This window comes from Antechinus flavipes, chromosome 3, assembly GCF_016432865.1.
Source record: "Antechinus flavipes isolate AdamAnt ecotype Samford, QLD, Australia chromosome 3, AdamAnt_v2, whole genome shotgun sequence".
NCBI classification, from domain to species: Eukaryota; Metazoa; Chordata; class Mammalia; order Dasyuromorphia; family Dasyuridae; genus Antechinus; species Antechinus flavipes.
The window spans coordinates 200,633,607-200,659,006 of NC_067400.1; the positions used below are offsets into that span (position 1 = coordinate 200,633,607).

At 33.6% G+C, this 25,400-nt stretch overlaps 1 protein-coding gene across 2 annotated transcripts in view; it reads left to right on the forward strand.

Annotated features, from left to right (window-relative positions):
- The window catches only part of SCML2 (Scm polycomb group protein like 2), a 154,863-nt gene that overhangs the window by 42,893 nt on the left and 86,570 nt on the right, over positions 1-25,400 (forward strand). For both annotated transcript variants that reach the window (XM_051984420.1, XM_051984422.1), the window contains 4 exons: positions 8,299-8,369; positions 8,948-9,182; positions 14,347-14,435; positions 22,299-22,542. In XM_051984420.1, coding sequence (XP_051840380.1) covers positions 8,299-8,369; positions 8,948-9,182; positions 14,347-14,435; positions 22,299-22,542 — 639 coding nt within the window. The remainder of the gene's footprint in view (positions 1-8,298; positions 8,370-8,947; positions 9,183-14,346; positions 14,436-22,298; positions 22,543-25,400) is intronic.

A 25,400-nucleotide genomic window follows, 5' to 3' on the forward strand; every position in this document is an offset into this window, starting at 1 on the left:
TTGTATAAATCCTTTTTAATTTTAATCCAAGTTGTCCATTTCATAATGTTCTCTAGTTTTTCTTTGGCCATAAATATCTCCCTTCTCTAAAGATCTGGTAGACAAACTATCTCATTTGATTATTTATCTGTCAGTTGAGGAATGACTTGTATTCTTACAAATTTGATTCAGTTCTCTATATTCTTGAGAAATGAGGCCTTTCAACAAGACTATGTAATAATCAATCCTGATGGACATGGCTCTCTTCAATAATGTGATGATTCAAACCAGTTCCAATTGTTTAGGGATGAAGAGAGCCATCTACACTCGGAGAGAGGACTGTGAGAACTGAGTATGTATCACAACAGATCATTCTTACTTTTTGTGGTGTTGGCATTTTGTTTTCTTTCCCAGTTTTTTTTTTTTCCTTCCTGATCTGATTTTTCTTGTGCAGCAAGATAACTGTATAAATATGTTTATAAGTATAACTACATGTTATATAACATGTATATAACTATAACTATATATAACTATATAAATATTTATATTGGATTTAACATATATTTTAACATATTTTACATGTATTGGACTACCTGCCATCTAGGGGAAGAAGGGGATGGGGGGAATGAGGGGAAAATTTGTAACAGAAGGCTTTGCAAGGGTCAATGTTGAAAAATTACCCATGCATATGTTTTGTAAATAAAAAGCTTTAATAAAAGAGAGAGAGTAATGAGGCCTTTATCAGAGAAAATTGCCGTAAAATTTTTTTAAAAACAAAATTAAAAAAAAAAGTCTGAATGCTAAATTCTTGTTTTCCCTCCCCTCTCCCTTTCTTGAGAAGGCAAGAAATCTGTCTTGGATTAGGAAGCCAAGATTTTGCTAGGATACCAAGCAAATTATTTCTGTGTTGGGCATGTTGCAAAAGAAAACAAACAAAACAGTAAAAATAAAATTTAAAAAGTGTCCTTCAATCTGCATTCAGAGTTCATCAGTTCTCTCGCTCTCTCTCTAGAGAGAACTTTTCCACCACGGGTTCATTGGAATTGTTTTGGATCGATGACTGATCAGAGTAGCTAAGTCTTTCACTGTTAATCATTCTTATAATATTGCTGTTTCTGTATACAATATCATCCTGATTCTGCTCACTTCAGTTTATACAATTTAACATGAGTTTTCCTGGTTTTTTTCTGAGACTATTCTGTTCATTATTTCCTAATAAAATAGTGATATTCCATCACAATCATATTATCACAACTTATTTAGTCATTTTTCAATTGATGAATCTCCCCTTGATTGCTAATTATTTGCCACTACAAAAGGAGATGCTATAAATATGTTTGTACAAAAAAGGGTTTTTTCCCTTTTCTTTGCTCTCTTTGGGATATCCTTAGTAGGGTTATTGCTGCTCAAAGATGTGCAGTTTTACATATTGTTCTCCAGGATGTTTAGATTAGTTCACAACTTCACATCTCAAAAGTTTTAATTTTCAGTTTTCTAATTAGTAGTGATTTAGAGATTTGTTTAAATGTCTAAATATAACTTTGGTATCTTTTGAAAACTGCCTATTTGGATCCTCTGACCATTTATCCATTGGAGAATGGCTTTCATTGTATTTATTTTTTAAATTGTATTTTAATTTTTTAAATACATGCAAATTTCCCCCCCTTCAAGACAGCAAGCAATCTTATATAGGTTAAACTTGTGAAATTCTGTTATGGGTCAGAAATCTGAACTTGAAACAAAGAAGTCTTACAAGGTACTAAGTCAGTGGAATTAATAGAGACAATAGTTATCTAATTTAGCATGGTCCAGTATGATTGATTTAATCCTACAAAGAAATGTTATGGGCCAGAACTTGAAACAATGTACTAAGTGGAATTGAGGAGATAATGGTTAAATCTAGTTTAGCATTGATTTAATCCTACAACAGATAAAATGGTTTCCTAGTGATATAATGATTGGTTTGTACTCGGTGTGGAGCATATAAGCTAGAAGCATCAGCCAGGGAGATTCAAAGAGAATTCTGAGAGAAGGCAAAGGACTAGCGGCAGAAGCTTAAGCTCTCAGAACCAAGGGGAGAAAATCAATTCAATTTTCAATCTTCCTGGTGGCTGGCCTGGACTCCTGCACTTCGCCACTAAGACCAAGGCCAAACTAAAAGGCTCTCCAGAAAGCTGCCCAGCCCAGGAAGGAGATAATGAAGAAAGTTTTTTTTTTTTTTTTAAATAACTTTTTATTGACAGAACCCATGCCAGGGTAATTTTTTACATTATCCCTTGCACTCACTTCTGTTCCGATTTTTCCCCCCTCCCTCCACCCCCTTCCCCAGATGGCAAGCAGTCCTATACGTGTTAAATATGCCACAGTATATCCTAGATATATAAGGTAGAAATAACCCGGGAAGGAAAACAAAAATGCAAATGGTTTAGATTCATTTACCAGTGTTCTTTCTTTGGGTGTAGCTGCTTCTGTCCATCATCGATCAATTGAAACTGAGTTAGATCTCTTTGTCAAAGAAATCCACTTCTATCAGAATACATCCTCATGCAGTATCGTTGTTGTGGTATATAATGATCTCCTGGTTCTGTTCATTTCACTTAGCATCAGTTCATGTAAGTTTCTTCAAGCCTCTCTGTATTCATTCTGCTGTTCATTTCTTACAGAACAATAATATTCCATAACATTCATATACCACAATTTACCCATTCTCCAATCAACAATTGGCATCCATTTATTTTCCAGTTTCTAGCCACTACAAACAGGGCTGCCACAAATATTTTGGCACATACAGGTCCCTTTCCCTTCTTTAGTATCTCTTTGGGGTATAAGCCCAGTAGTAACACTGCTGGATCAAAGGGTATGCACAGTTTGATAACTTTTTGGGCATAATTCCAGATTGCTCTCCAGAATGGTTGGATTTGTTCACAACTCCACCAACAATGCACCAGTGTCCCAATTTTCCCGCATCCCCTGCAACATTCATCATTATTTTTTCCTGTCATCTTAGCCAAGATGACAGGTGTGTAATGGTATCTCAGAGTTGTCTTAATTTTATTTCTCTGATCAATAGTGATTTGGAACATTCTTTCATATGAGTGGTAATAGTTTCAATTTCATCATCTGAAAATTGTCTGTTCATATCCTTTGACCATTTATCAATTGGAGATTGGCTTGGATAATAAAGAAAGTTAACTGGGCCCCAGGAAAGGAGACAAGACTTGGACAGAGACAATAAAGGATTTGGACTTTAATCCCTAGCTGCACTTGTGGTGATTACTGATCTGAAAGGAAGGCTGCTGCCAAGAGACCCCAAGAAAACCGAAACAGAGAACATTACAAAATTCTTGTAAATATATTTCCCATAGTCATCATGTTTTGTAAGAAAAATCAGATAAAAAGGGGAAAAAACCCACAAAAACCAAGCAGACAAACCACCACCACCAACAATGTCAAAATACCATGCTTTGATCCATATTCAGTCTCTCTCTGATTGCGGGTAGCACTTTTTATCATATCTATTGGAATTAACTCGTGGTTGAAAAGAGCCAGGTCTATCACAATTGATCTACACATAATCTTGTTGCAGTGCACAATATTCTCTTGGTTCTGTTTACTTCATTTAGCATCAGTTCATGTAAGTCTTTCCAGATTTTTCTGAAATCAATCTGCTCATCATTTCTTATAGAACAAGAATATTCTATAATATTTATATACCATAACTTAGTCATTCCCCTACTACTGGGCATCTACTCAGTTTCCACTTCTTTGTCACTACAAAAAAAGATTGTTACATTTTTTGCACATGTGAGTTCTTTTTCCTCTTTCATGATCTTTTTGGGATACAGAATTGGCTTTTATTTTTATAAGTTTGATTCAATTTCTTATGTATTTGAAAAATGATTGCCCCCCCCTTTTAAAAACCTTTTATTTTCTAAATACATGCAAAGATATTTTCGACATTCACCATTGCAAAACCTTGTTGTACTGTTCTGGGTATCTTTCTGGAGGGCCTTTGGACCAGCCTTGGTCTCAGTAGAATAATCACCACGAGAGTAATCAGGGATAAAGTCCAAAGTCTTTATTGTTTTCTTCAGTCTCCCAGTCTGTGTCAATAGTCTAAGCCAGTCAACAGTCTGAACATCTCAATGTAATGTCTTGCTTTCTAGAGCCCCCACACAAGGGTGGATTAAAATATAGTGTCCAGACTAGCTTTCTGGAGGATCTTGGGACCAGCCAGTGTCCTTGGTCTTAGTGGCGAAGTGATGAAGATAGAAAAGCCACCACAAGGCTGGTCAAGTCTTCTCCCTCTGTAGCTGAGTTTGCCCAGTTTATATACTCTATTATAATTAAATCAATACTGAGTATAAACCAATCATTATATCACTAGGGAACCATTATTTGTTGTAAGATTAAATCAATCATACTGAACTAGAGAACTAATAATCACCATGCTAAACTAAATAACCATTGTCTTATCAATTCTACTGAGTTAACACCTTGTTGCAGGAAACCTTGTCTCAAGTATATTTCTCCAGAGTTCTGGCCCATTACGCCTTGTGTTCCAAATTTTTTTCTCCTTTACCCCTTCTCTAGATGAGGTAATCCAATATATGTTAAACATGTACAATTCTTCTATACACATTTCTACAATTATGCTGCACAAGAAAAATCAGATTAAAAAGAAAAAATGAGAAAGAAAACAGTGCAAGCAAACAACAAAAAAAGGGAAAATTATATGTTGTGTTCCATACTTATTCCCCCCAGAACTTTGTGTTCTTCATCACAAGTCCATTGGAACTGGTCTGAATCATGAGTGTTGAAAAGAACCATGTGTGTCAGAATTGAATTGTATAATGTTGCTGCTGTGTACAATGTTTTCCTGGTTCTATTTACTTCAGTTAGCAAAATGATACCTTTATCAGGGTAACTTGCTATAAAAATCCCCCCACCCCCCCATTTCCTTCTGGTTTTTGTTATATTAGTTTTGCTTGTACAAAAACTTTTTAATTTCATATAATCAGAATTACCTATTTTTCTTTCCACATTCCCCTCTTTCTCTTGTTCAGGCATAAATATTTCCCTTATCCATAAATCTGATGGGTACATTTTTTCCAGTTTTGTATAATTTTTGTGAAATGTTGATTTCTTACCCTCAAAGCTTAAATCTTTGTTTTCCTATTTCTTTTGAAGAAATAGGAAAACACACACATCCATTAAATTATCAAATCTCACCACTTTAACATCCATGATATCTCTTGTGCCCCCAAACTCCTTTTTACTCACATGGCTGCCACCTTAGGTAAAACTCATCAATTTTATCTGGATTATTATAATAGCCTTCTGATTTGTCTCCTTTCCTGAAGTTTTTCTATTCTAGTCTCTCTTACACACTCCTATCAATATGGTTTTCCTTAAATATTATCTGGTCGGGTCACTCTCGATTGACTAACTCTAGAATTGATTATATGTTCCTCTGTTTATATTTTAAAGTTTATACAATCTAGATGCAATTACTCTTTCCAGCCTCAATTATTATTACTCTCCATCTGATATTCTGCAGTTGATCCAAAGTAACATTTTCCATTCTTTTCTTATCTGCCCGAATCTGTGCCTTTGAATTAGCTGTTCTCCGTGAGTAGAATATACTCCCTTCTCACCTCCATCTCATAAAATTCTTCTCTTCCTTCAGGATGCAATCTTTATTTTCCACATTAAGCTTTTCCATACCTCACTAATTTTTAGTGTCCTACCACCCAAACTAAACTTGTATTGAACACTTTTGTATTAAGTCTTTAGTTAGAAATGTACTTATCTTCAGTAGCATTTAAGCTTCTTGCTAGTAGAGACCTTTTTGCTTCACTGTTTTGTATCCCCAACACCTAGAACAGTGCTACATAGTAGCAACTTAATAAATGCTAATTAATTGATAATATGCTTTTATTCAGGTCATTGATAAAAATATTGAATTAACACAAATCCATCGGCCAACCTGTAGCCCTTCATTAAAGAGCACCTTCAAAATTAGCATTGACTATTAAAGAGAATACTTTATTTTTGGTCTTTCAACCAATTCTGAATCTGTTTAACATATAATCTAGTCTATCTCTCCATCTTTTCTGTAAGAATACCATGAAAGATTTTATCAAATGCCCTTCTGAAATCAAATTATATTATCTGTGACAATTCATCAGCCAATTTTGTAATTCTGTCAGAAGGAAAATGAAATTGGTTTGGTTTGCCTTGTTCTTGGTGTAGTTTTCCTGATAATTAATGATAACCACTTCTAATTAAATGTTCACAGTTGATTCGGGTTTTTTGGAGAGATTTTTGGATAGGTCCTATGAAATCACTCTTAGAATGAGCTGCCAATAAGGAAATGTCCTTTAATGATACCGATGGGCAGTTAACTGCTCTCTAGATCATAGCCTTTAGAGAGTAGCCTGGGGCAACAAAAAGATAAATGATTTGTTCCAATGTCATATGACCATCATATGGCAGAGGCAGGATTGAATCCAAGACTAGGGATTTTTCCACTATGTCATTGTCTTCTTTAATATATTTCAAAGAAATCAAATTGACTTGCCCATGGTTTGAAGGATTTGTTTGTTTAATTGTGACAATTGACTGCCTCAAGAGTGGAAAGAAAACTAACTTTTCTAATAAACAATACATAGGTAAAACAGATTCCTATTCTGGTCCTGCCCCCAAATGTCTTACTCTCCATATTTAGTTTTTCCCTTTTCTATTATCTGGAATGAAATCAAATTGGAAATTGTATTCATCAGAAGTCTTAAATCTTAAAGTGATTCAGTTTTGTACAGTAGTGTTGTTATACTATAGATTTTTTTCCTGGTTCTGTCTGCTTCATGCAAATCTCAGATTTCTCTAAAACTTCCATTTTCATCATTTCTTATGACATAATCTGTAGAGGGCTGGAACTCTAGATACTTACAACAGGGTGTTTACTCAGTGTAACTGATGAGATAATGGTTCTCTATTTCACATATACTTAGTACTTATTATGATGATATAATGGTTCTCTAGTTTACACATACTTAGTGTGCTCTAATGATGTAATCATACTGAGGTATTTAAGGGTTGAGAGGACTGGAAATGAGACATTCTATCTTTGACTGTCCTCCTGGTGGGCTCTCCTGCCTCCTGCACTCCTCCACTAAGATCAAGACTGGGTCAGACTGTGACAAGATACAGACCGTGAAGGAGACAATAAAGACTTTAGATTGTATTTCTGTCTGTCAGAAGTACCTCCAGAAGTTTAGCTGTTTCCCAATTGATAGTTTTTAGTTTATAATTCTTGGCCACTGGAAAATAAAAAAGGTGTTACATTTTTGCCTTTGAATTCTTTTTCTCTTTCTTTGATCACTTTGGGGTATAGACCTAGAACAGGTTTTTAGAACATACTGGGTAAGAGAATATGCACAGTTGAATAACTTTTAAGTATAGTTTCAAATGTCCAGAATGCCTGTGGTACTTTACAGTTCCAGAAACTATGAATTAATTTATCTGTTTTCATGCAGCCTCTCCAGCATTGTTATATTCCTTTTTTTGTCAGCTTTTAGTCTGGTAGGCATGAGGTAGAAACTCAAGAGTTGCTTTTAATTTTTATTTTTCTAATTATTGGTGTTTTACAGCATTCTTTCATATGATTACTGTTAGCTTGTATTTTTTCCCTTGATAAGTATTTACTCCTAACATTTGAACAATAGGGATAGTTTATTTTATTTTTCATTCTAATTTTTAGTTCCAAACTTTATCTCTCCACTACAGCTATTAAGAAGGAATTAAATGTGTTATCCATTATATATATGATGTCATGCAAAACATCGCCATAAGAAATAGAAAAATAAAGTGAGGAAAAAATATTGCATCTATAGAGTTTTTTTTTGCAGATATATAACATTTTTCATCATCATCTCTGGAATTGTCATGAATCATTGTACTGATTGGAGTGGCTAATCCTTTCACAGATGATTATCATTACAATATTGTTTACATGTGTATGGTATTCTCCTAGTTCTCAGTATACTTTGCATCAATTCATAGAAATCTAAACAAGTTTTTTTCTGAAACCAGTATTGGGAAGATTCTAATTCTTGTCTTCGTAGTATCTGCTAGTATTTTATGTTCTGCTGGCAAATCCTTTGGGCTCTTCAAATATCACAGTGAAGCATCAGAATAGGAGTTGAGACATTAAAAAAAAAGTGTTACATATTTTAGTGAATAATTTTGTTTGTGTTTTATTTCAGAAAGATTTTTGAGTGTTGTCTGTTCTAAAGAATTTTAACTTTTTTTTTCTAGAACATTTTAACTGGGACAGTTACTTGAGAGAGACTGGATCTTTAGCTGCTCCATCACAGTGTTTCAGACAGGTATTATATACTGCTTTAAAATTTTTTATGTAATGTATGCAAAGAAATTTGATAAATTAGTATGGTGTTAAACACACTCTCCAAAAACTTTATTTTAGAAGAGAAACCATTCTTGGTAATTTCTGGCAATGTGATTTGTTGACAGTAGATCATGATAGATGTCACCCAATAAATCACAATATTTTTTCATTTTTTGGGTAATATTTTCAGTGCCAAAGAGCTTGGATAAAGTATATCCCAATTAGCTTCACTAACTTGGCATTCAGAATGCTTTTGGTCAGGGTTATGTTGTCCAGTCTAGAATGACTATACTTAAAGAGGTTTAATATGACAATCGGTAGACAGCATTAATGTCTTTGAGTGACTAGTGAATGGGAAAACATTGTTTTATATCCAAATATTGATATATTTGTTTAAGTGGCTTGGGGCAACCCGTAGATTTCTAGTTTTGTCTATTGTTATGTGTGAAATGTATTGAAAGCTGAATTATTAAAAATGTGCCTAAGCAAAATACGTTATATTTTCCCCCCTACTTAAGTATCTATTTTTTAAAAAACATGTCTTTTTAAAAAATGTAGTCCAAAATCCCACCTACTAATGACTTCAAAGTTGGCATGAAATTGGAAGCACGTGACCCACGAAATGTCACTTCTGTCTGCATTGCCACCGTCATTGGAATTACTGGTGCCAGATTACGATTGCGGCTGGATGGCAGTGACAATAAAAATGACTTTTGGAGGCTTGTAGATTCTTCCGATATACAGCCCGTTGGAACTTGTGAAAAGAAAGGAGGCATGCTTCAGCCTCCTCTGGGTAAGGAGAATATGCTTCATTATGTTCCTGTTAGTTTGAGCCTCAATAAAATAATTTGAGAGTGACCTTCAATTTTCATCTGTACAGTGTTCCTGGCAGGCTTTAAAATTAAATACCCAATTTGTATGAGGAAAAGACGAACGATGACAGGTAGCAGAATGGTGTGTACAATGGAGTTATTCAATATTGAAGCTCCAAAATTCAATTTCGATTGCCTGTTATAAAGTATTTTATTGTAGCATAAGTGTGCCTCTGAAGTGTTTTAAGCAACTATCAGTAATTTGGAAAGATATCTGAGGCTGGTAGAAAAATTTTTGTCTGTCATACAAAGAATAGACTAACCAAGTTGAGAATGGCTTATCATCAGTTTGCTCAATTTTTTTTTTTTTGTTGTTGTTGTTTGAAACTTGGATCTTCTCAAACTGTGCATACCCTTTGATCCAGCAGTGTTACTACTGGGCTTATATCTCAAAGAAATCTTAAAGGAGGGGAAAGGGACCCACATATGCAAAAATGCTTGTAGCAGTCCTTTTTGTAGTGGCTGGAAACTGGAAAGTGAATGGATGCCCATCAGTTGGAGAATGGCTGAGTAAATTATGGTATATGAATGTAATGGAATATTATTGTTTGTAAGAAATGAACAACAGGATGATTTCAACGAGGTCTGAAGAGACTTACATGAATTGATGCTAAGTGAAATGAGCAAAACCAGGAGATCATTATACACAGCAACAACAAAATTATACAGTGATCAATTCTGATGGATGTGGCTCTCTTCAACAGTGAGGTGATTAAAATTAGTTACAATTGTTTAGTAATGAAGAGAGTCAGATACACCCAGAGAGAGAACTATGGGAAATGATTGTGGACCACAATATAGCACTTCCACTCTTTCTGTTATTGTTTGCTTGCATTTTTGTTTTCTTTCTCAAGTTTTTCTTTCTTTTAGATCCTATTTTTCTTGTGCAGCAAGATAAGTATATAAATATGTAGACATATATTGGATTTAATATATATTTTAACATATTTAACATGTATTGAACTAACTGCCATCTAGGGGATGGGGTAGGGGGAAAGAGTGGAAAAGTTGGAATAAAAAGTTTTGCAAGAGTCAGTGTTGAAAAATTACCCATGCATATGTTTTGTAAATAAAAGCTATAATAATAAAAAAAAAAGAAACTTGGATCTTTTTTTTTAATTTAATTTTCTATTTTTTCAATTATAAGTAAAAATATTTTTTAACCTTTAAAAAAAATCCCACAATTTTGAGTTCCAAAATTGTCTCAAATACTCTTCTCTGCCCTCCTTATTGAGAAGGCAAGCAATTTTATATATATCCATATTAGTCATGCCGTGAAAGAAATCACAGACCAAAAAACCTCAAGAAAAAGATAAACAGTATGCTTCAATTTGCATTCATACTTCATTTATTCTTTTTCTGGATGTGGATAGCAGTTTTCATCAGTTCATAATTGTCTTGGATCTTTATATTGCCAAGAGTAGCTAAATCCTTCACAGTTGATTCTTTTACAGTATTGCTGTTATTGTATACAATGTTCTCCTGGTTCTGTTCACTGATAGCTATTTTTAACCAAATATAAAGCCCATATGATCCAATTCAAGTTCTGCATGTGGACTACATAGTGTTAGTGTGTCCAATGCCAATTATTCTCAGTTCTACAGAAGAGTATGAGTTAGAAAGATTTTCAGTCTGGTTTAGTGGAAGGAATTTTATTTTGATTTTCCCTGATATCAGTGAACATTTGGACCAAACAACCACAAAAAGGAAATTAGGTAAACAGCTGGCATGGTCTCCTGCCCTGCTTCATTCACCCTGTTTGGTGAATTTGGTCCCCCCCCACCCCCCACTTTATTAGTAATTTTTTTTCCAATTACATGTGAATAGATTTCAACATTAATTTTTGTAAGATTTAGAATTCACATTTTTTCTATCCTTTTCCTTTTCCTCCCTCAAAACAGCAAGCTATCCAGGTTATACATGTATAATCATTTTAAACATTTCTATAGTCATATTGTGAAAGAAAAATTAGAACAAAAGGGAAAAACTATGAGTAAGAAAAAACAAGGAAAAAATGAAAATATTATGCATCTATCTGCATTCAGTCTCCATAGTTCTTTCTCTGAATATGGATGGCATTTTCCATCCCAAGTCTGTTGAAATTATCTTGGATCACTGTATTGCTGAGAAGAGCTAAGTCTGTCATAGTTAATCATCACCACACTGTTGTGTGCAATGTTCTTCTAGTTCTGCTCACCTCACTCAGCATCAGTCTTTCCGGGTTTTTCTGAAATCTGGGTGTTCATCATTTTTTATTGTACAGCAGAATTCTAATACATTCATATACCACAATTTATTCAGCCATTCCCCATTTGATGGTTGTCCCCTGAATTTCCAATTCTTTGCCACCACATAAAGGAGTTACAGCAAACATTTTTGCATATGTGGGTTCTTTTCTCTTTTATTTTACTTTTTATTTTATTTTCTTTTTATTTTATTCTCTTTTTTTTAAGCCCAGTAAAAACATTGCTGGATTGGTTTTATAGTCCTTTTCGCATAGTTTGAAATTGTTCTCCATAATGGATCTGTTCATGACTCCACCAACACTGCATTGGAATTGCCTAATTGTTTGACTTTTTTGGAGCACTGGGAGTATGGCATCTCTGGAAAATGAACTTTTTTTTAAATTATAGCTTTTTATTTACAAAACATGCATAGGTAATTTTTCAATATTGACTCTTGCAAAAGCTTCTATTCCAACTTTCCCTTTTTCCATACTCATTTTGAAATGTAAAATGTGCCCTTAATTTTATGAATCTACCCCAGTTTTGTGGGGGGATGTTTCTAGTGGAGAGAAAGTGTGGGTAGTACTAGAATTAGCACTGGACTTAAATAACAGTGGGTTAAATAACAGATGCATAATATTTTCATTTTTTCCTTGTTTTTTCTTACTCATGGTTTTTCCCTTATTTTATAAAACTATGAAATAGCATATAAATATGAACAGTCAAAAGATTTTGAAAGGTGGACTACACATTTAATAATGTTGATGAATTTATTTCTTTAAATACTTATAAAATCTGGGAGAAATAAAATGTGTTTGGGCTTTTGCTTGATAATTTTTTGTAAGGTTGGAATGTAAGAACAGGCAATCTGTTCTCTCTCATTTTAAGTTCTTTAAAATTCTAAGTGTGATATGGATGTGTGTGATATATAAAATCTTGTCTCTCTACTCTTGCTATATTGTTAGCTGCACTTCTTATACTGCAGAATATGTTTAGTTTTGCTTTTGGGTTAGCTTAAGGATAGAGTATATTGCTCTTTTTACTGCTTTTTTTGCTAGAAATTTTCCTATTCCGAAATAAATATTCATTTTTTTACTGGAATGGCAAATATACTATTAGATTTTTGTATTCTTGTTCTTTTTAAAAATGTGTTCATCTTTTTTGTTCTTTTCCTTATGTTCATAATTGTATTTTCATAAAATACATTTGTTGTTAAAAAAAAAAAAACTCTGTAAGAAATATAAATATAAAATTGCAGCTGAATGAATGCATTTAATTTCCCAGTTTAGGTTTTGAAACAGTCTCATCAGGAATATAGTGCTAGGAAGTTAGTGTAGAATAATGTTTTCTTGTGATTATCGAGATTTAAAATATATTGCTTTTATAGCAATTCATATTCCCCACCACAGTTTTAGTGAATGTTTCTATTAATATTTAAAGTGTATTATTATCCCTGTGTACAAGTACTAGTAAAGGATTTATTTTTCAGTTACCTTAAAGTACTAAAAGGTAGGAGGGGAGAAAAATGAGCAGCACAGTTCAGTAAGTTTAAAATGTTGATTGAGAAATATAGAGACATTATTAGAACAAACTAGGGTGTGTGTATGTTCGTTCACATTGTTTTTCATAATCTATGATGTTATACAGATGAATATCTCTTGATTAGAAATCTGTGTATTTAAATCACATGTTTTTTTCACATATCTTTCATGAGTATATTCCCCCCAAAACCAAATTTTGGTAAAACATTATTTAGTAGTTTTCTTTGTTAATTTTTCGGAACTTTTTTTTTTTTTTACCTTTCAGATTCATCTATTTATAATAAGTATTTCACTTGCCTGCCTTGTTTAATGCAGACATTGAGCTGTGGTATTTATAACAAAATACTCCTCAATTCAGGCATCAGGATGAGCAACTACTAAGGGGAAACTGATTGTCCATCTCTAAAAAACACAAGAGAAGCTGTTGAGGCTTGTCAGGTTCTAAATATGTCATTCTTTGATTGAGAACTTGCCAAGAAAGAGACCCATAATTGTTCATGGTGTTGGACACTTGTACTTCTCCTTTCTAGGGAGCTGAGGCTTGTGCATCACTTGAGTTTAGGAGTTCTTAGTAGGGACTGTGCCCTTTGGGTGGGTATCTATAATAAGTTGGGTTTTAATTGACCTTCCTAGTCCTGCATGAGGGACAACCAAGGTGGGACAAACTAGCCCAGGTCATAAAATGTAGGTCATCAGTAGGGGCATTGAGACCATGAATTACCCTCCCATCCGGGGGGATATAGGGAGACTCAGTCTTTAAAAAAAAAAAAAAAAAAACTTTTATGGTTTGCATTTGTCATTGATTCTAAAAGTGGCTGATCACCTTTAGAGGCTATTGAAGAAGAAGTTACAAAAATTGGAATAGATTTTTTTCTTCAGAGGAAAGCCACAGACAATTAAGTTAGGACAAAGGGAATGAGAGGGAGATCCTGATAATACAAAAGTAATAAAAAATATCTTTATACAAATGATATTTTTACTTTTACTCTTCCCATTGCAGCTGTAGAGGTTTGGGATGGTAGTGGTGGAAGTTGTTCTTCAGCAGTAGTAACTGGACACAAGGCCTTCATTCATTATCTCATCAACTTTGTGATTCAGCTTGACTCTAAAGAATGGCTTTTAGTATTTCTTTTCAACATAGTCATAGGTCATTGCATCAATATAATATGAGCATCAGCATAGTACTTTAATTCGGGTAGGATATTTAGTCTTCCAGAAATGTGGTGAAGAAGTGTCCTTACTACTGACACTTTAGTAAACTTGTTGAAAACCTCATGCTGTAATTTTTTATTAAAGCTTCATTGTTTTTAATTAAATAGGATTTCAAATGAATGCATCATCTTGGCCAATGTTCCTCTTAAGAACATTAAATGGCGCTGAAATGGCACCTGCAGCGTTCTTTAAAAAGGTAAGAAGAAAGATTTCCCAAGCAAACAAATTTCCATCAGTTGGGTATTTCATTATTTAATGAAAATGCTGAGTTTTTTCTTTAGTATGAAAGGTAAGAATTATTTTAAATTACTTTTAACTGGACTGGTAAGTTTACAAAACAGGCCAGAAAATAATTGATAACATTTCATTGCCTTTGAATTTGAAAACTATACTATAAATAGGAATAGATTAGTATCTTGCATTGGAACAAGAACTGAGTAGAAAGTAAAGTAGATTGATTTTATTTGGGAAATTATGTTGTGGTTCAATGACCCTTATTCCACCATTTTTTGAGTAATATTAAGTCAGTGATGATTACTGAATGCTGCTGTCATGGATCACTAAGTTCTCAGAAGAATCAAAATTTCAGATTACTTTTGGAGGCAATAGAAAGATATATAGTTGGTGTTAATTGGTTTTAGCATATAGAGTATTTTTACAGATTGAGGTTGATAAATGACTTTTACTTTGATCCCAGAGGGATTACTTAGAAGTAGTGATGAAATTTGTTAGAGATGCATTTCGGGGCATGTGGTAAGAAAAAAGCTCACAAAAATTAATCATCCAAGAGCAAAATGAGCTTTCTTAAGAGGGTAGTAGGTTCCTCTTTCTAGAAGATTTCAAGTAATTTTGGATGGTGACTTGCTGGGAATGCTCTAGAACAGAATTTTATTTAGGTACTAATTATATATTCTAGATGATCTCTCAGTTTTTTGTCAACTCTTCAGATTCTGAGATGTCAGAATAGCATTATCTCTAGCTGACTATATTACTGGAAAAAGGAGTAGTCTGGTCATTTAATAAGAGCGAGGAATATCAGAAGAAGGTGTATAGCTCAAATGTCATACTATAATGCAGTATGTTATTCATGAATTGGGACTGATGAATCAGAACCACTTTGGAAGTTTCAGAGGAAAAAGAAGGGCAAAGAATCATGAGACCACAGGAGAATAAATTGTGTATATTTTAAGAGTGGTCATTTTGTTAGTTGTTTGTTTAAAAAAAAAAAAAAAACTTTAAAAAAAGGAATTGCTATGGAAGCAAGAGTGTTTTTTCTCTTTCAAAAATAATAGCTATAGGGGCAGCTAAGTGGTTAGTGTTGGCCCTGAAGTCAGAAAGACTTGCATTCAAATCCGGCCTCAGACACTTAATACCCTGGACAATTCATTTAACCCCAATTGCCTCAGCAAAAAAAAAAAAAAAAAAAAGGCTATAAAGACAAAAGACGATAAAAATGAGTTTTTGAAAATGCTGGGTTTTTTAAAAAAAATTAATTGAAATGTAGTGTACTCAGCCACCTCACCTCAATAAATTCTCTCAGCTGACAGGCTAAATTAGGATCATGGTGATTAACAAGCCTCAGACTTGTTGGTGAGTTAATAGAGTTGTCCGGGTCAAGCATTTGAAGCTTTTCCTCAGCCTATAACTGAAAGTAGTTGCTGTGGAGAGCTTAGATTTTGGTCATATGTGATGTCCACTGTATCATGGAACCTTCCAGTGGTTCTGACTTTTGTCTTGCCACTGGACTTTGTTGACTCAGGAAGAGAGAATGAGACTGACAACTTGGTGTAAGTGTCTCATTTAAATCTAATTCATGCTCAGTTCATCTGTGATGTCATTGATAATCATCTTCAAAAAGCAAAGGACAAATCACTACCACCACAGTTTGCCTTTTTAAATAGAAGCAGAAAAAGGAAGGGAGGAAATTTGGAACTCGGAAATGAATGTGAAAAATAGTTTTATATAATTACATAATTGAGAAAGAAATAAGAGTAAAGAAAAAAAGAGTAATTGAAAAAGAAATGTAAAAATAGTAATTGAAGTGCACTTATGTAGAGGGAAAAAATGTAAGACCAAAACTAGCATTTTTTCACAGATTATTGATAGGCTTTTTGCAATATAATTTAATTATTTAATAGGCTCTTCTAAGTATTTTGCTGAAACTCAAAATTGAAAATATTTATTTTACTTGGTAGTCTCTTTTAAATATCCATTACCATATTTATGAAGGAGTATGAACAAACTTATTCCAGGATGAGTTTTTCTTAATAAAATGAATAATGAAAGCTCTTTTGATTCATTAAACTTTTTAGCTCAGTTTTACACCATTAATTTTGGAAGAATAGTTCTCTATTTTAAGCAGCAGAGGGAGACATTTCCCTAACAATCTCTAAGCAGTCCCAGAGAAAAGGTGTTAATCTTACTAGTCTGCCCCTGTTATCTTAACAGTAGGTTTACATTTTTTTTTAATGAGATTTTTGTGTATTGTTTGGGACAATAGATATCTCCAGCCCAACTTAAAAAAAAAAAAAAAAAAAAAAGCTTTTTAATGGGAAAATCCTTAGTAATTCTGACAAAAGATACTAAACTCTAAATGACTGTAAATTCTGGAGCTGTAAGCAGCTGTGTCAAGACACCAGCCAGCAGCCTCTCTTTCCGCTTCCCTTTCCATTCCCCTGCCTCCACCTACCAAAAATGTCATTTCCTATACAACACATCAGGACTTGCACAAAGAGTGGGTGGGTTATTATTTCTCCAAGCATATATATATAAATAGAGTATGGTCCAATTACTATTTAGCCTCACGTGCTTGGGACCTCAGTGCATCAACTCAGGCCTCAGCCCATTACACTTAAAGGTTGCTATCTTCTCTTTAATAGATAAGTCTTAGAGAATTTTCTAGAACACAGAGGAAATATCACTTCTCAGTGACTATGTAAGCCATCATGTGTTGGCAGCATCTTAAACCCACATCTTCCTATTTCTTAAGTCATTTTCTTTCTTATGTTTCTTTTTGTAATTAGGCCTAAAATTTTTTATTTATTTTCAAAATGCTCACCATTCATTGCTATTCATCTATATTTTAGCAGGACTACTAAATCTGATCGTTAACCTTAGGAATTGTTCAACATTACTTTTGCTTCATATTTTTTATTTTTTAGATTATTTTCTTGAACAACTGTTATCATATATATATATATATAATGTATGTGTGTAGTTTGTGTGATATTACATTATTCAGAAATTATTATTTCCTAAAGGAGACCTTTTTTAGTCCTACATGCCACTTTCCTTCTTTCCTTTATACCCTTAACCAGTTGCTATTTCCTTTGCCATATTACTTTATTTCTCTTTTGCATGCTCTCTCTCTGTGTGCTGTTTTCCTAAGAGGATTAAGCAAATTGAGGAAAGAGACTATTTTATTTGTCTTTGTACATTTGTATGTTCAAAATGATATATAATAAATGCTTAATGAATGTGTGATGATTGAACAGCAGTAACTTCACTGTTTTTTGGGTTGTTTTTTGTTTTAGTTTTTTAGTCAACAAATAGTAGTTCTTGGCCTTGGGACATTTTAACAAGAATAAAATTTATACCTTAGCTTTGGTACTCTTTACCTATTTCTCTAGTGCCTGCAATTTTGCTTAGTTTTGATCAAACAATCAATAAATATTTATCAAGTGCCTGTCAGGTGTGAGGCATTATGGGTAGTACCAAAGGATAAAACAGTCTGTACCGTCAATGAGCTTACAATATAATGGGGGGTAGGAGAGTGGACTGCATAACAAGTACATATAAAATATTAGTATGAACATAAAATTAATATACATACAAAGTAATTGAATACAGTATAAATATCTAGTTTTGAATATCTTGCAGACAGATAATGATGTGATAATAAAGCTCAGGTGAGAGACAGGGGCTGGAGTTCTGAGTAACCAGCATAGAGTTTTTAAAAATACTATTTTATTTTTTTCCCCCAATTACCTGTTAAAATAATTTTAAAATTTTCTTTTTAGTTTTGATTTCCAAATTCTATTTCTCCTTCCCACCCTCCCTCCTCCCTGAGACAGTAAGCAATCCAGTACAGGTTATACATATGAAAGCATGCATTTCCCATTTTAGTCATTTGTATTAGAAGACTCACACAAAAAAAAGAATGAAAGTGAAAAATACCATACTTCAATCTGTATTCAAATAATCAGTTCTTTCTCTGGAGGCGATTAGCATGCTTCAATCATGTATTTTTTAGGATTGTCTAAATTGTATTGCTGAGAATAGCCAAATCATTCACAGTATTGCTAATACTATATGTAATGTTTTCCTGGTTCTTTTCATCTCACTCAACAATTTATGTGATTCTCTGCAGGTTTTTCTGAAATCATTCTGCTTGTCATTTCATTGAATAATCAATCATATTCATTGCTACAACTTGTTTAGACATTCCCTAATTGGTGAGCATCCCCTCGATTCCAATTCTTAGCCATTGCGAAAAGAGCTGCTATAAATGTTTTTGTCCTTTTCCTTTATTCTTTTTGAGATATAGTGATGTTGCTTGAATCAAAAATATTCAGTTTTGTAGCCCTTTAGGATTAGTTGCAAATTGTTCTGACGATTCTGTCAGACGTAGCTGAATTCGCTACGTCACCAATAGTCCCAGCATAGACTTTAAAAATTCCTTGTATTTTAAAGACATTCTTCATTTGTCTTTTTTGATTTTATAAATAACCTTTTGTTATATCATTAAAATTCGTTTTCCTTCATTTCCCTCCAGACAAATGTTTTCCATATAGCAACCAATATTTTTTAAAGAAAGAAGAGAAAAAAAATCAGTAAAACCAATCAATACATCTTGAAAAGTCTGAAAATATATGCTTTGTGCCACATATGCCCATAGCCCTCCCACTTCTACAAAGGAATGTTATGTGGGTATTTCTTTTTGGGAAACATGCTTTTTCTTTGTAACTTTGCAGCATACATTTGTGATTGTTTTATGATTCATTTTTACATTGTTGTGATCATTTGTAATTTTTTTCTTGGCTCTGCATTACTTCACTCCACATCAGTACAGTCTTCATCAATCATAAGTCAACATTTATTAAGTGACTACAATGTGCCAAGTTGTGTGCTAAACATTTGGGATACAAAAAGAGGCAAAAGACAACCCTTATCCCCTCAATCTGTACAGTACAATTTATTTAACTATTTCCCACTAAAAGATACTACCATCTTTTGTTTCCTATTCTTTGTTATCATAAAAAATATTCCTCTAAATATTTTGGTGTTTGTGAGGATTTTCTTCTTAATAATCTCCAAGGGAATGTTGATAAAAGATGTGCTTAATTTGTCTTTAAAAAGATCTTTGCATGAAAATGTTAGCATTCTGGCTCTTGATTTTTCTTTAGGAGTCTCTTTTTTTGGAGTAAGTACTTTATAGTTATTGCATATGAAACATCTTTTAACTTTGAACTTGCTTAAGGTAGATATTTAAGAATTGTAGTTCTGAAAGACTAAATACCATGATGACATTTAGAAAGAACATATGCTGTTTATATAATTAGGAAGAATAATAATATATAATAGGTATATTATATCAGGTTTGTTTTTCTCATTCTAAGTGCTTTTGTTCTTTCCTAGAAGAAGAAATAAATGTGATAGGATGATTGCATGCACAAGTGTGTGTGTATGTTTGTGTCTATGTAATGTTTGAACTCCGTGGTTGACACCATTGGAAAGAGAAAAAGTGAAGATGTAAAGAACAGAAAGGATTAATATAGCTACTTCCAAAGGAATGGATAGGATAAAGAGTGCAGCTGGAAGGGTTAACGAGTAGGGGAGCCTATTTCTTCCATAGAATAGACAAAAAAGAAAGAATAGATAAAAATGCAAAGAATTTGAGCTGTAAGGAAGGAGAGGAATTGAGGGAATCACCAGCAGATGCCTTGATGATCTCCTTAAGGCAGGTCATTTGTTTAAGATGGGAATTTTGGGGGACTTGACAAAGTTTGGCATTAGTTTTATATATCTGCTCAGTAAGCATTTTGCTACTTGTGTGATAAGACACTGCCTTACTGGGGCTTACTGTCTAGTATAGATCTGTATAAAAATATTCCCAATATATTCTTTTTTTAAAAATATTTTTTATTTTGAAAAAAATTTCTTTACAACATTATCCCTTGCACTCTCTTCTGTTCTGACTTTATCCCTCCCCCCCACCTTCTTCCCCAGATGGCAAGCAGTCCTATACATGTTGAATATGTCACAGTATATTCTAGATACAATATATGTGTGCAGAACCAAACGGTTCTCTTATTGCCCAGGAAGAATTCTCATTCTCATTGCTCAAATTTAAATAGCGTTTTAAGGTTTGCAAAAATTTTACAGATGATCCTCAAAAGTTCCCTGTCTGGTACATTCTATTACTCTCCTTTCTGAAAATGGTGAATCAGTAGAGAAGTAGAGAAAAGTGGTGGCTAGGGAAAATAGAGTAATCCATTCAAGATATCAAATAGGGCTTCCTGTAGAATGTAATCTTTGAATTGGCTCTGGAAGATTGGCAGTAGCAGAATCTTAGAAATGCTAAAGACCTGACATTATTGAGATCAACCTGCTTCTGGAAGAAAAATCCTTTATAAAAATCTTTTAACAAATAGCCTCTTTGAAGACCTCCCTAGTTTTAGCGAGTTCAATACAAAGCAGAATGTTACTTATTTTACTTTAGGATAAGTCCAATTTTTAGGAAGTTTTTCCTTTCACAAATCTGAAATCTCTATCTTTGTAATTTTTACCCATTGTGTTTTAGTTTTGTTCTCTGAGGGTGGAGCAGAATAAATCTAATCATTCAGACATATAGAAATAGCTATTTAAATCCACCCTCACTCCTCTCAACCTCACCCCTTTTAGGTAAATCAAACAACAAAGGCATGATATGAAATGATTTGCTCTGTACTCAGAACTTAGGTTCACATCTTATCTTCTAATACAGTGTTCATGTTCTAAGACAAATTACTTAAATTCACTGGACCTCAATTTCTTCATCTGTAAAATGAAGTTACCCCTTTTAATATAATCAAACTTAGGATTCAATTGAGTCCCATAAATGTTATAGAGACACAAGAAGAGGAGGTTTCATCTTAGGTTTTCCTGAATCAAAGTCCAATATTTTATCCATCATACTTTATATCCATTCCACTTACTTAACTATTTGCAGAAACAATATTCTTGATAATTCAGTGTTATTTGTGTAAAAGACAAATACAATCAAGTCTATAGTAATATAATGCCAGAGAAACTGAGCAAGATAGAGATTAGAGAACAATTTAATAGTTTATGAAATGGAAAGATTTACTGGGACCAAATGGATCCATGGTTTGGTCCCAGGGCTGAATGAGACTATAGTCTCAGAATCCATCACTGAATGTTGGATACAAGATTCTTTTATAGGGTTACAAGACCGATGACATAATGGGGGAGGTACCTGGATGGGGATGACCTAATTGGGGGAGGAACCTAGGATGAGGATGACATCATGGAGGCAGGCACCTAGGATGACATAATGGGAGATACTAGAGAGGCTCCTGATATTCTAATGATGTCTAAAATGGATAACGACCTTTATCCCATTAAACATTAAGAGGCAATTAGTATAGCCTAAGGTCTAAGATATAAGACCTTTATCCTATCAAACATTAAGAGGCAATGGTTATAATCTGAGGCAGAATAACTAAATAGAACAATTAGGGAAACTGGATCAGGACGTTAAAAGAGAACTGTGGCACAACAGTAACAGAAAAATAAATGGTTTCTGATTGAAGGTGTCAAATGATCAGGTGTCATGCACTTTTAGAGTAATGCTTTTATAACTTTTTTTTTTTTTTAGCAGCTGTGAGATATATTTTTCTGTTATTATTTGTTTTCAGATCAATTCCAGGTAGCCAAAATGTCTGATTGTATTGCATGTAATTTAATGTGGATTTTTTTTTTTTTTGATAAAGATGCAGAAATAAAAATGATTGAAAATGCTTTCTAGCAATTTAAATTTTATCTTTTGTTTTGGTAGGAACCACCCAAACCAGCTCCAAATCTTTTAAAAACTGGAATGAAACTTGAAGCAATAGACAAAAAGAATCCATATTTGATCTGCCCAGCAACAGTTGGAGATGTTAAAGGAGATGACGTTTTTATTACATTTGATGGTTGGAGAGGAGCATTTGATTATTGGTGCAAATATGATTCTCGAGATATCTTCCCAGTTGGCTGGTGTGGCTTAACAGGAGATGCATTACAACCACCAGGAAATAATGGTAAGCCAATTAGTAGTGGTTTTCTGTTGTATCAAAGTAGTGAGCTCTTTAAGACTTTATGCTATTTAATGTCTGGGAGAGCCAGTATCAGGTTGTATGTTGCAACTAGATAAATGGTCAGCCCAAGTCTGAGCCTGGAAGCCAGCTGGGGAAATGTGTGTAGAGCAATGCAATGTATCAGGGGCTTTATGTGTAATATAGGCTACTGAGAAATCTGAGGATGAGTCTCAACACAGAGTCTAAGATATCAGCTCAAACTAGAGGATATTGCCATGTATGTTGGATGAGGCTGACCAGATGATAGCTTTCACATATCTAAATTTTATACAAAGTGCAGAAGCAGTGATAGAGTCAGTATTTAAAAGTCAGAAATTGCTATCAAAAGTTCTCAGGCAGAAAGTAGGAAAAAATAGGATCCCAAAGGGACTTATTAAATCAAGTGAGGAACACACTTTGTACTGGGAGATTGCGAAATAACATCTCAGGATCTAGGCTAAATGGGTAGGGCCACACAAAATCAAAACTAAGTAGCTGTGTTACTTGAGGCAAGCCTCTTTATTTCTCTTGGCTTCAATCCCTTTATCTGGAAAGGATGTGGTTTAGATGAAATGATCTCTTAATATTTTTGTTTATTCATTTTTTTTTTCTTCCACAAAGCCTAGTGTAGTGATCTTCCAGTAAATATTGATTAAATTGCATTTTGGAAACTTGTGTGGGTGTGGGTATTGTAAAGTAATTATTACTTGTTTAAATGTATGTGTATGTATTTATATACATGTATATCTACATAAGCATATTTAAATATAAAATTATGAATTCATCCATATTTGAGTATTTTGTTTGGATTTGGAAAATAGATTCTGATATTCTGTTTATTTATATCTTTTGAAATAACTAATACTACTTAGTTCAACAAATATTCTTGTTATATGCAAGGTATTGTTAGAGGCACTGTGAAGACATCAAAAAGAAATAATCCCTGCCCTATTTATATTCTACTGAGAGATTATAATATATATAAATAAGTAAATAAAAGGTAATGTGAATTAGAAGAAAGTATTAACAACTGGGAAACTGAGGAGAGTCTTCATGGAGGAGGTGGTGATAGAGGTGAGCCAAGAAAGAACCTTGGGATTCTAAGAGGTGAAGGGATGAGGGAGTGTGTTCCACATATGAGATATGGGAAAGGTATGTGGAAAAGGAGGGGAAAAGAGGACAACAATTTGTGTAAATATATGGGAAAAAAAGAGAATATAAACTTGATGGAATATTTATTTATTTATTTATTATGCCTTTTTATTTACAAGACATATGCATGGGTAATTTTTCAGCATTGACAATTGCAAAACCTTTTGTTCTAGTTTTTCCCTTCTTTCCCCCCATCCCCTCCCCCAGATGGCAAGTTGACCAATACATGTTAAATATGTTAAATACAATATATGTATACATGTTGATGGAATATTTACTATTGATTTGATAATTATATGGAATATGAATTGGAGAGGAGAGACTAGAAGCAGGGAATCTAATTAGAATATTTATTCACATAGTCCAACTGAGAGATGATACCATACCCTCAACTAGGATATTGTTAAGTGAATGGAGAGAAAAAAATTAGGGAGATAAGACATGCTATGGAGGTGGAATCAGCAAGTTTTGGTAAGTAAAGGAAAAGTTAAGAATCACGGATGACTTCAAGGTTGCAAATCTTTTTGACAATCTAAATATCCCCATCTTATTTCAATAATCTTTTTTTTCAATCATAATAATAATTTTTATTATAACATTCATATAACACTAAGGTTTGTAAAATATTTTAAATATATCATCTCATTTTATCTTCACAGCAACTTCACAAGGTAGATTTTGTTATTTCCTCCATTTTACAGTTGAAGAAACTGAGACAGAGATTAAGTGACTTACCTAGGGTCACGTAACTACTTAGTATCCAAAACTAGATTTGAATTCAGTGCTTCCTGAATCCAGGTCCAATACTCTTATTTCCTTTTTACCTAGGTGCCTATCAATAATCGTTTTAAGACAGAACCCATTACCCTCATAACTGCCTTCCTCTGGTCAAGAGGTGTCAAATAGGTATCTCACAAGTTTCATGTGACTCACAACACTCCCCAAGTGTGACATGTAAATGCAATTAGGAAATTACATTAAAATGTAATTAGGAAATATTTAACAGAATAAGTAAAAATGCAATGAAGCATAAATGATTTAAGTCTGAGCTTTTCTAAGACAATATGTAGCCTGTGAAGATCTTTATATATAATTTAGTGACCCCCAATTCCATTTGAATTTGACACTAGTCCTCTAGACAACACTGCAGGTTTATCAGTATACCTCTTAAATTGGGCTCCCAAAAATGGAACAGTTTTCCTTAAGAGCTCTGATAAGGGTGTGGTATAATAGACCTATCTCTTCTCTTCTTGGTAGTGAATAATGAGAATGTGTGAAGTAGTAGGGAAAGGAATTTTTGCTTCAGCAGAAAGTAATTGTGAACCATAAGAAAAAAGTACATGTGAGCTATAAGTGTGCCTCCTTCCTATAGAATGGGGAAAGAACCAGTTCATTAGGACCTCTGTTCTCTAATACCTTTTGATGAAGCATGGCATGTATAAGTAGGGGAATGTGATATCAGTTTCAGTGTCTGGTCACTCCAGATGTAGAGGAGTTTGCAGTTGCAGAGAAATGTATAGAGATGGTATGGAGTTATGTCTTAACTTTTTTCATTAGTAAATAACTAGTATCTGGGGCATATAGGATATGCTGAGCAGACACTTGGTGTGAGAAGTGGTCTTTTATCTAATCCAAGTAAGCAAGCATTTATTAACAACCTACTCTCTATA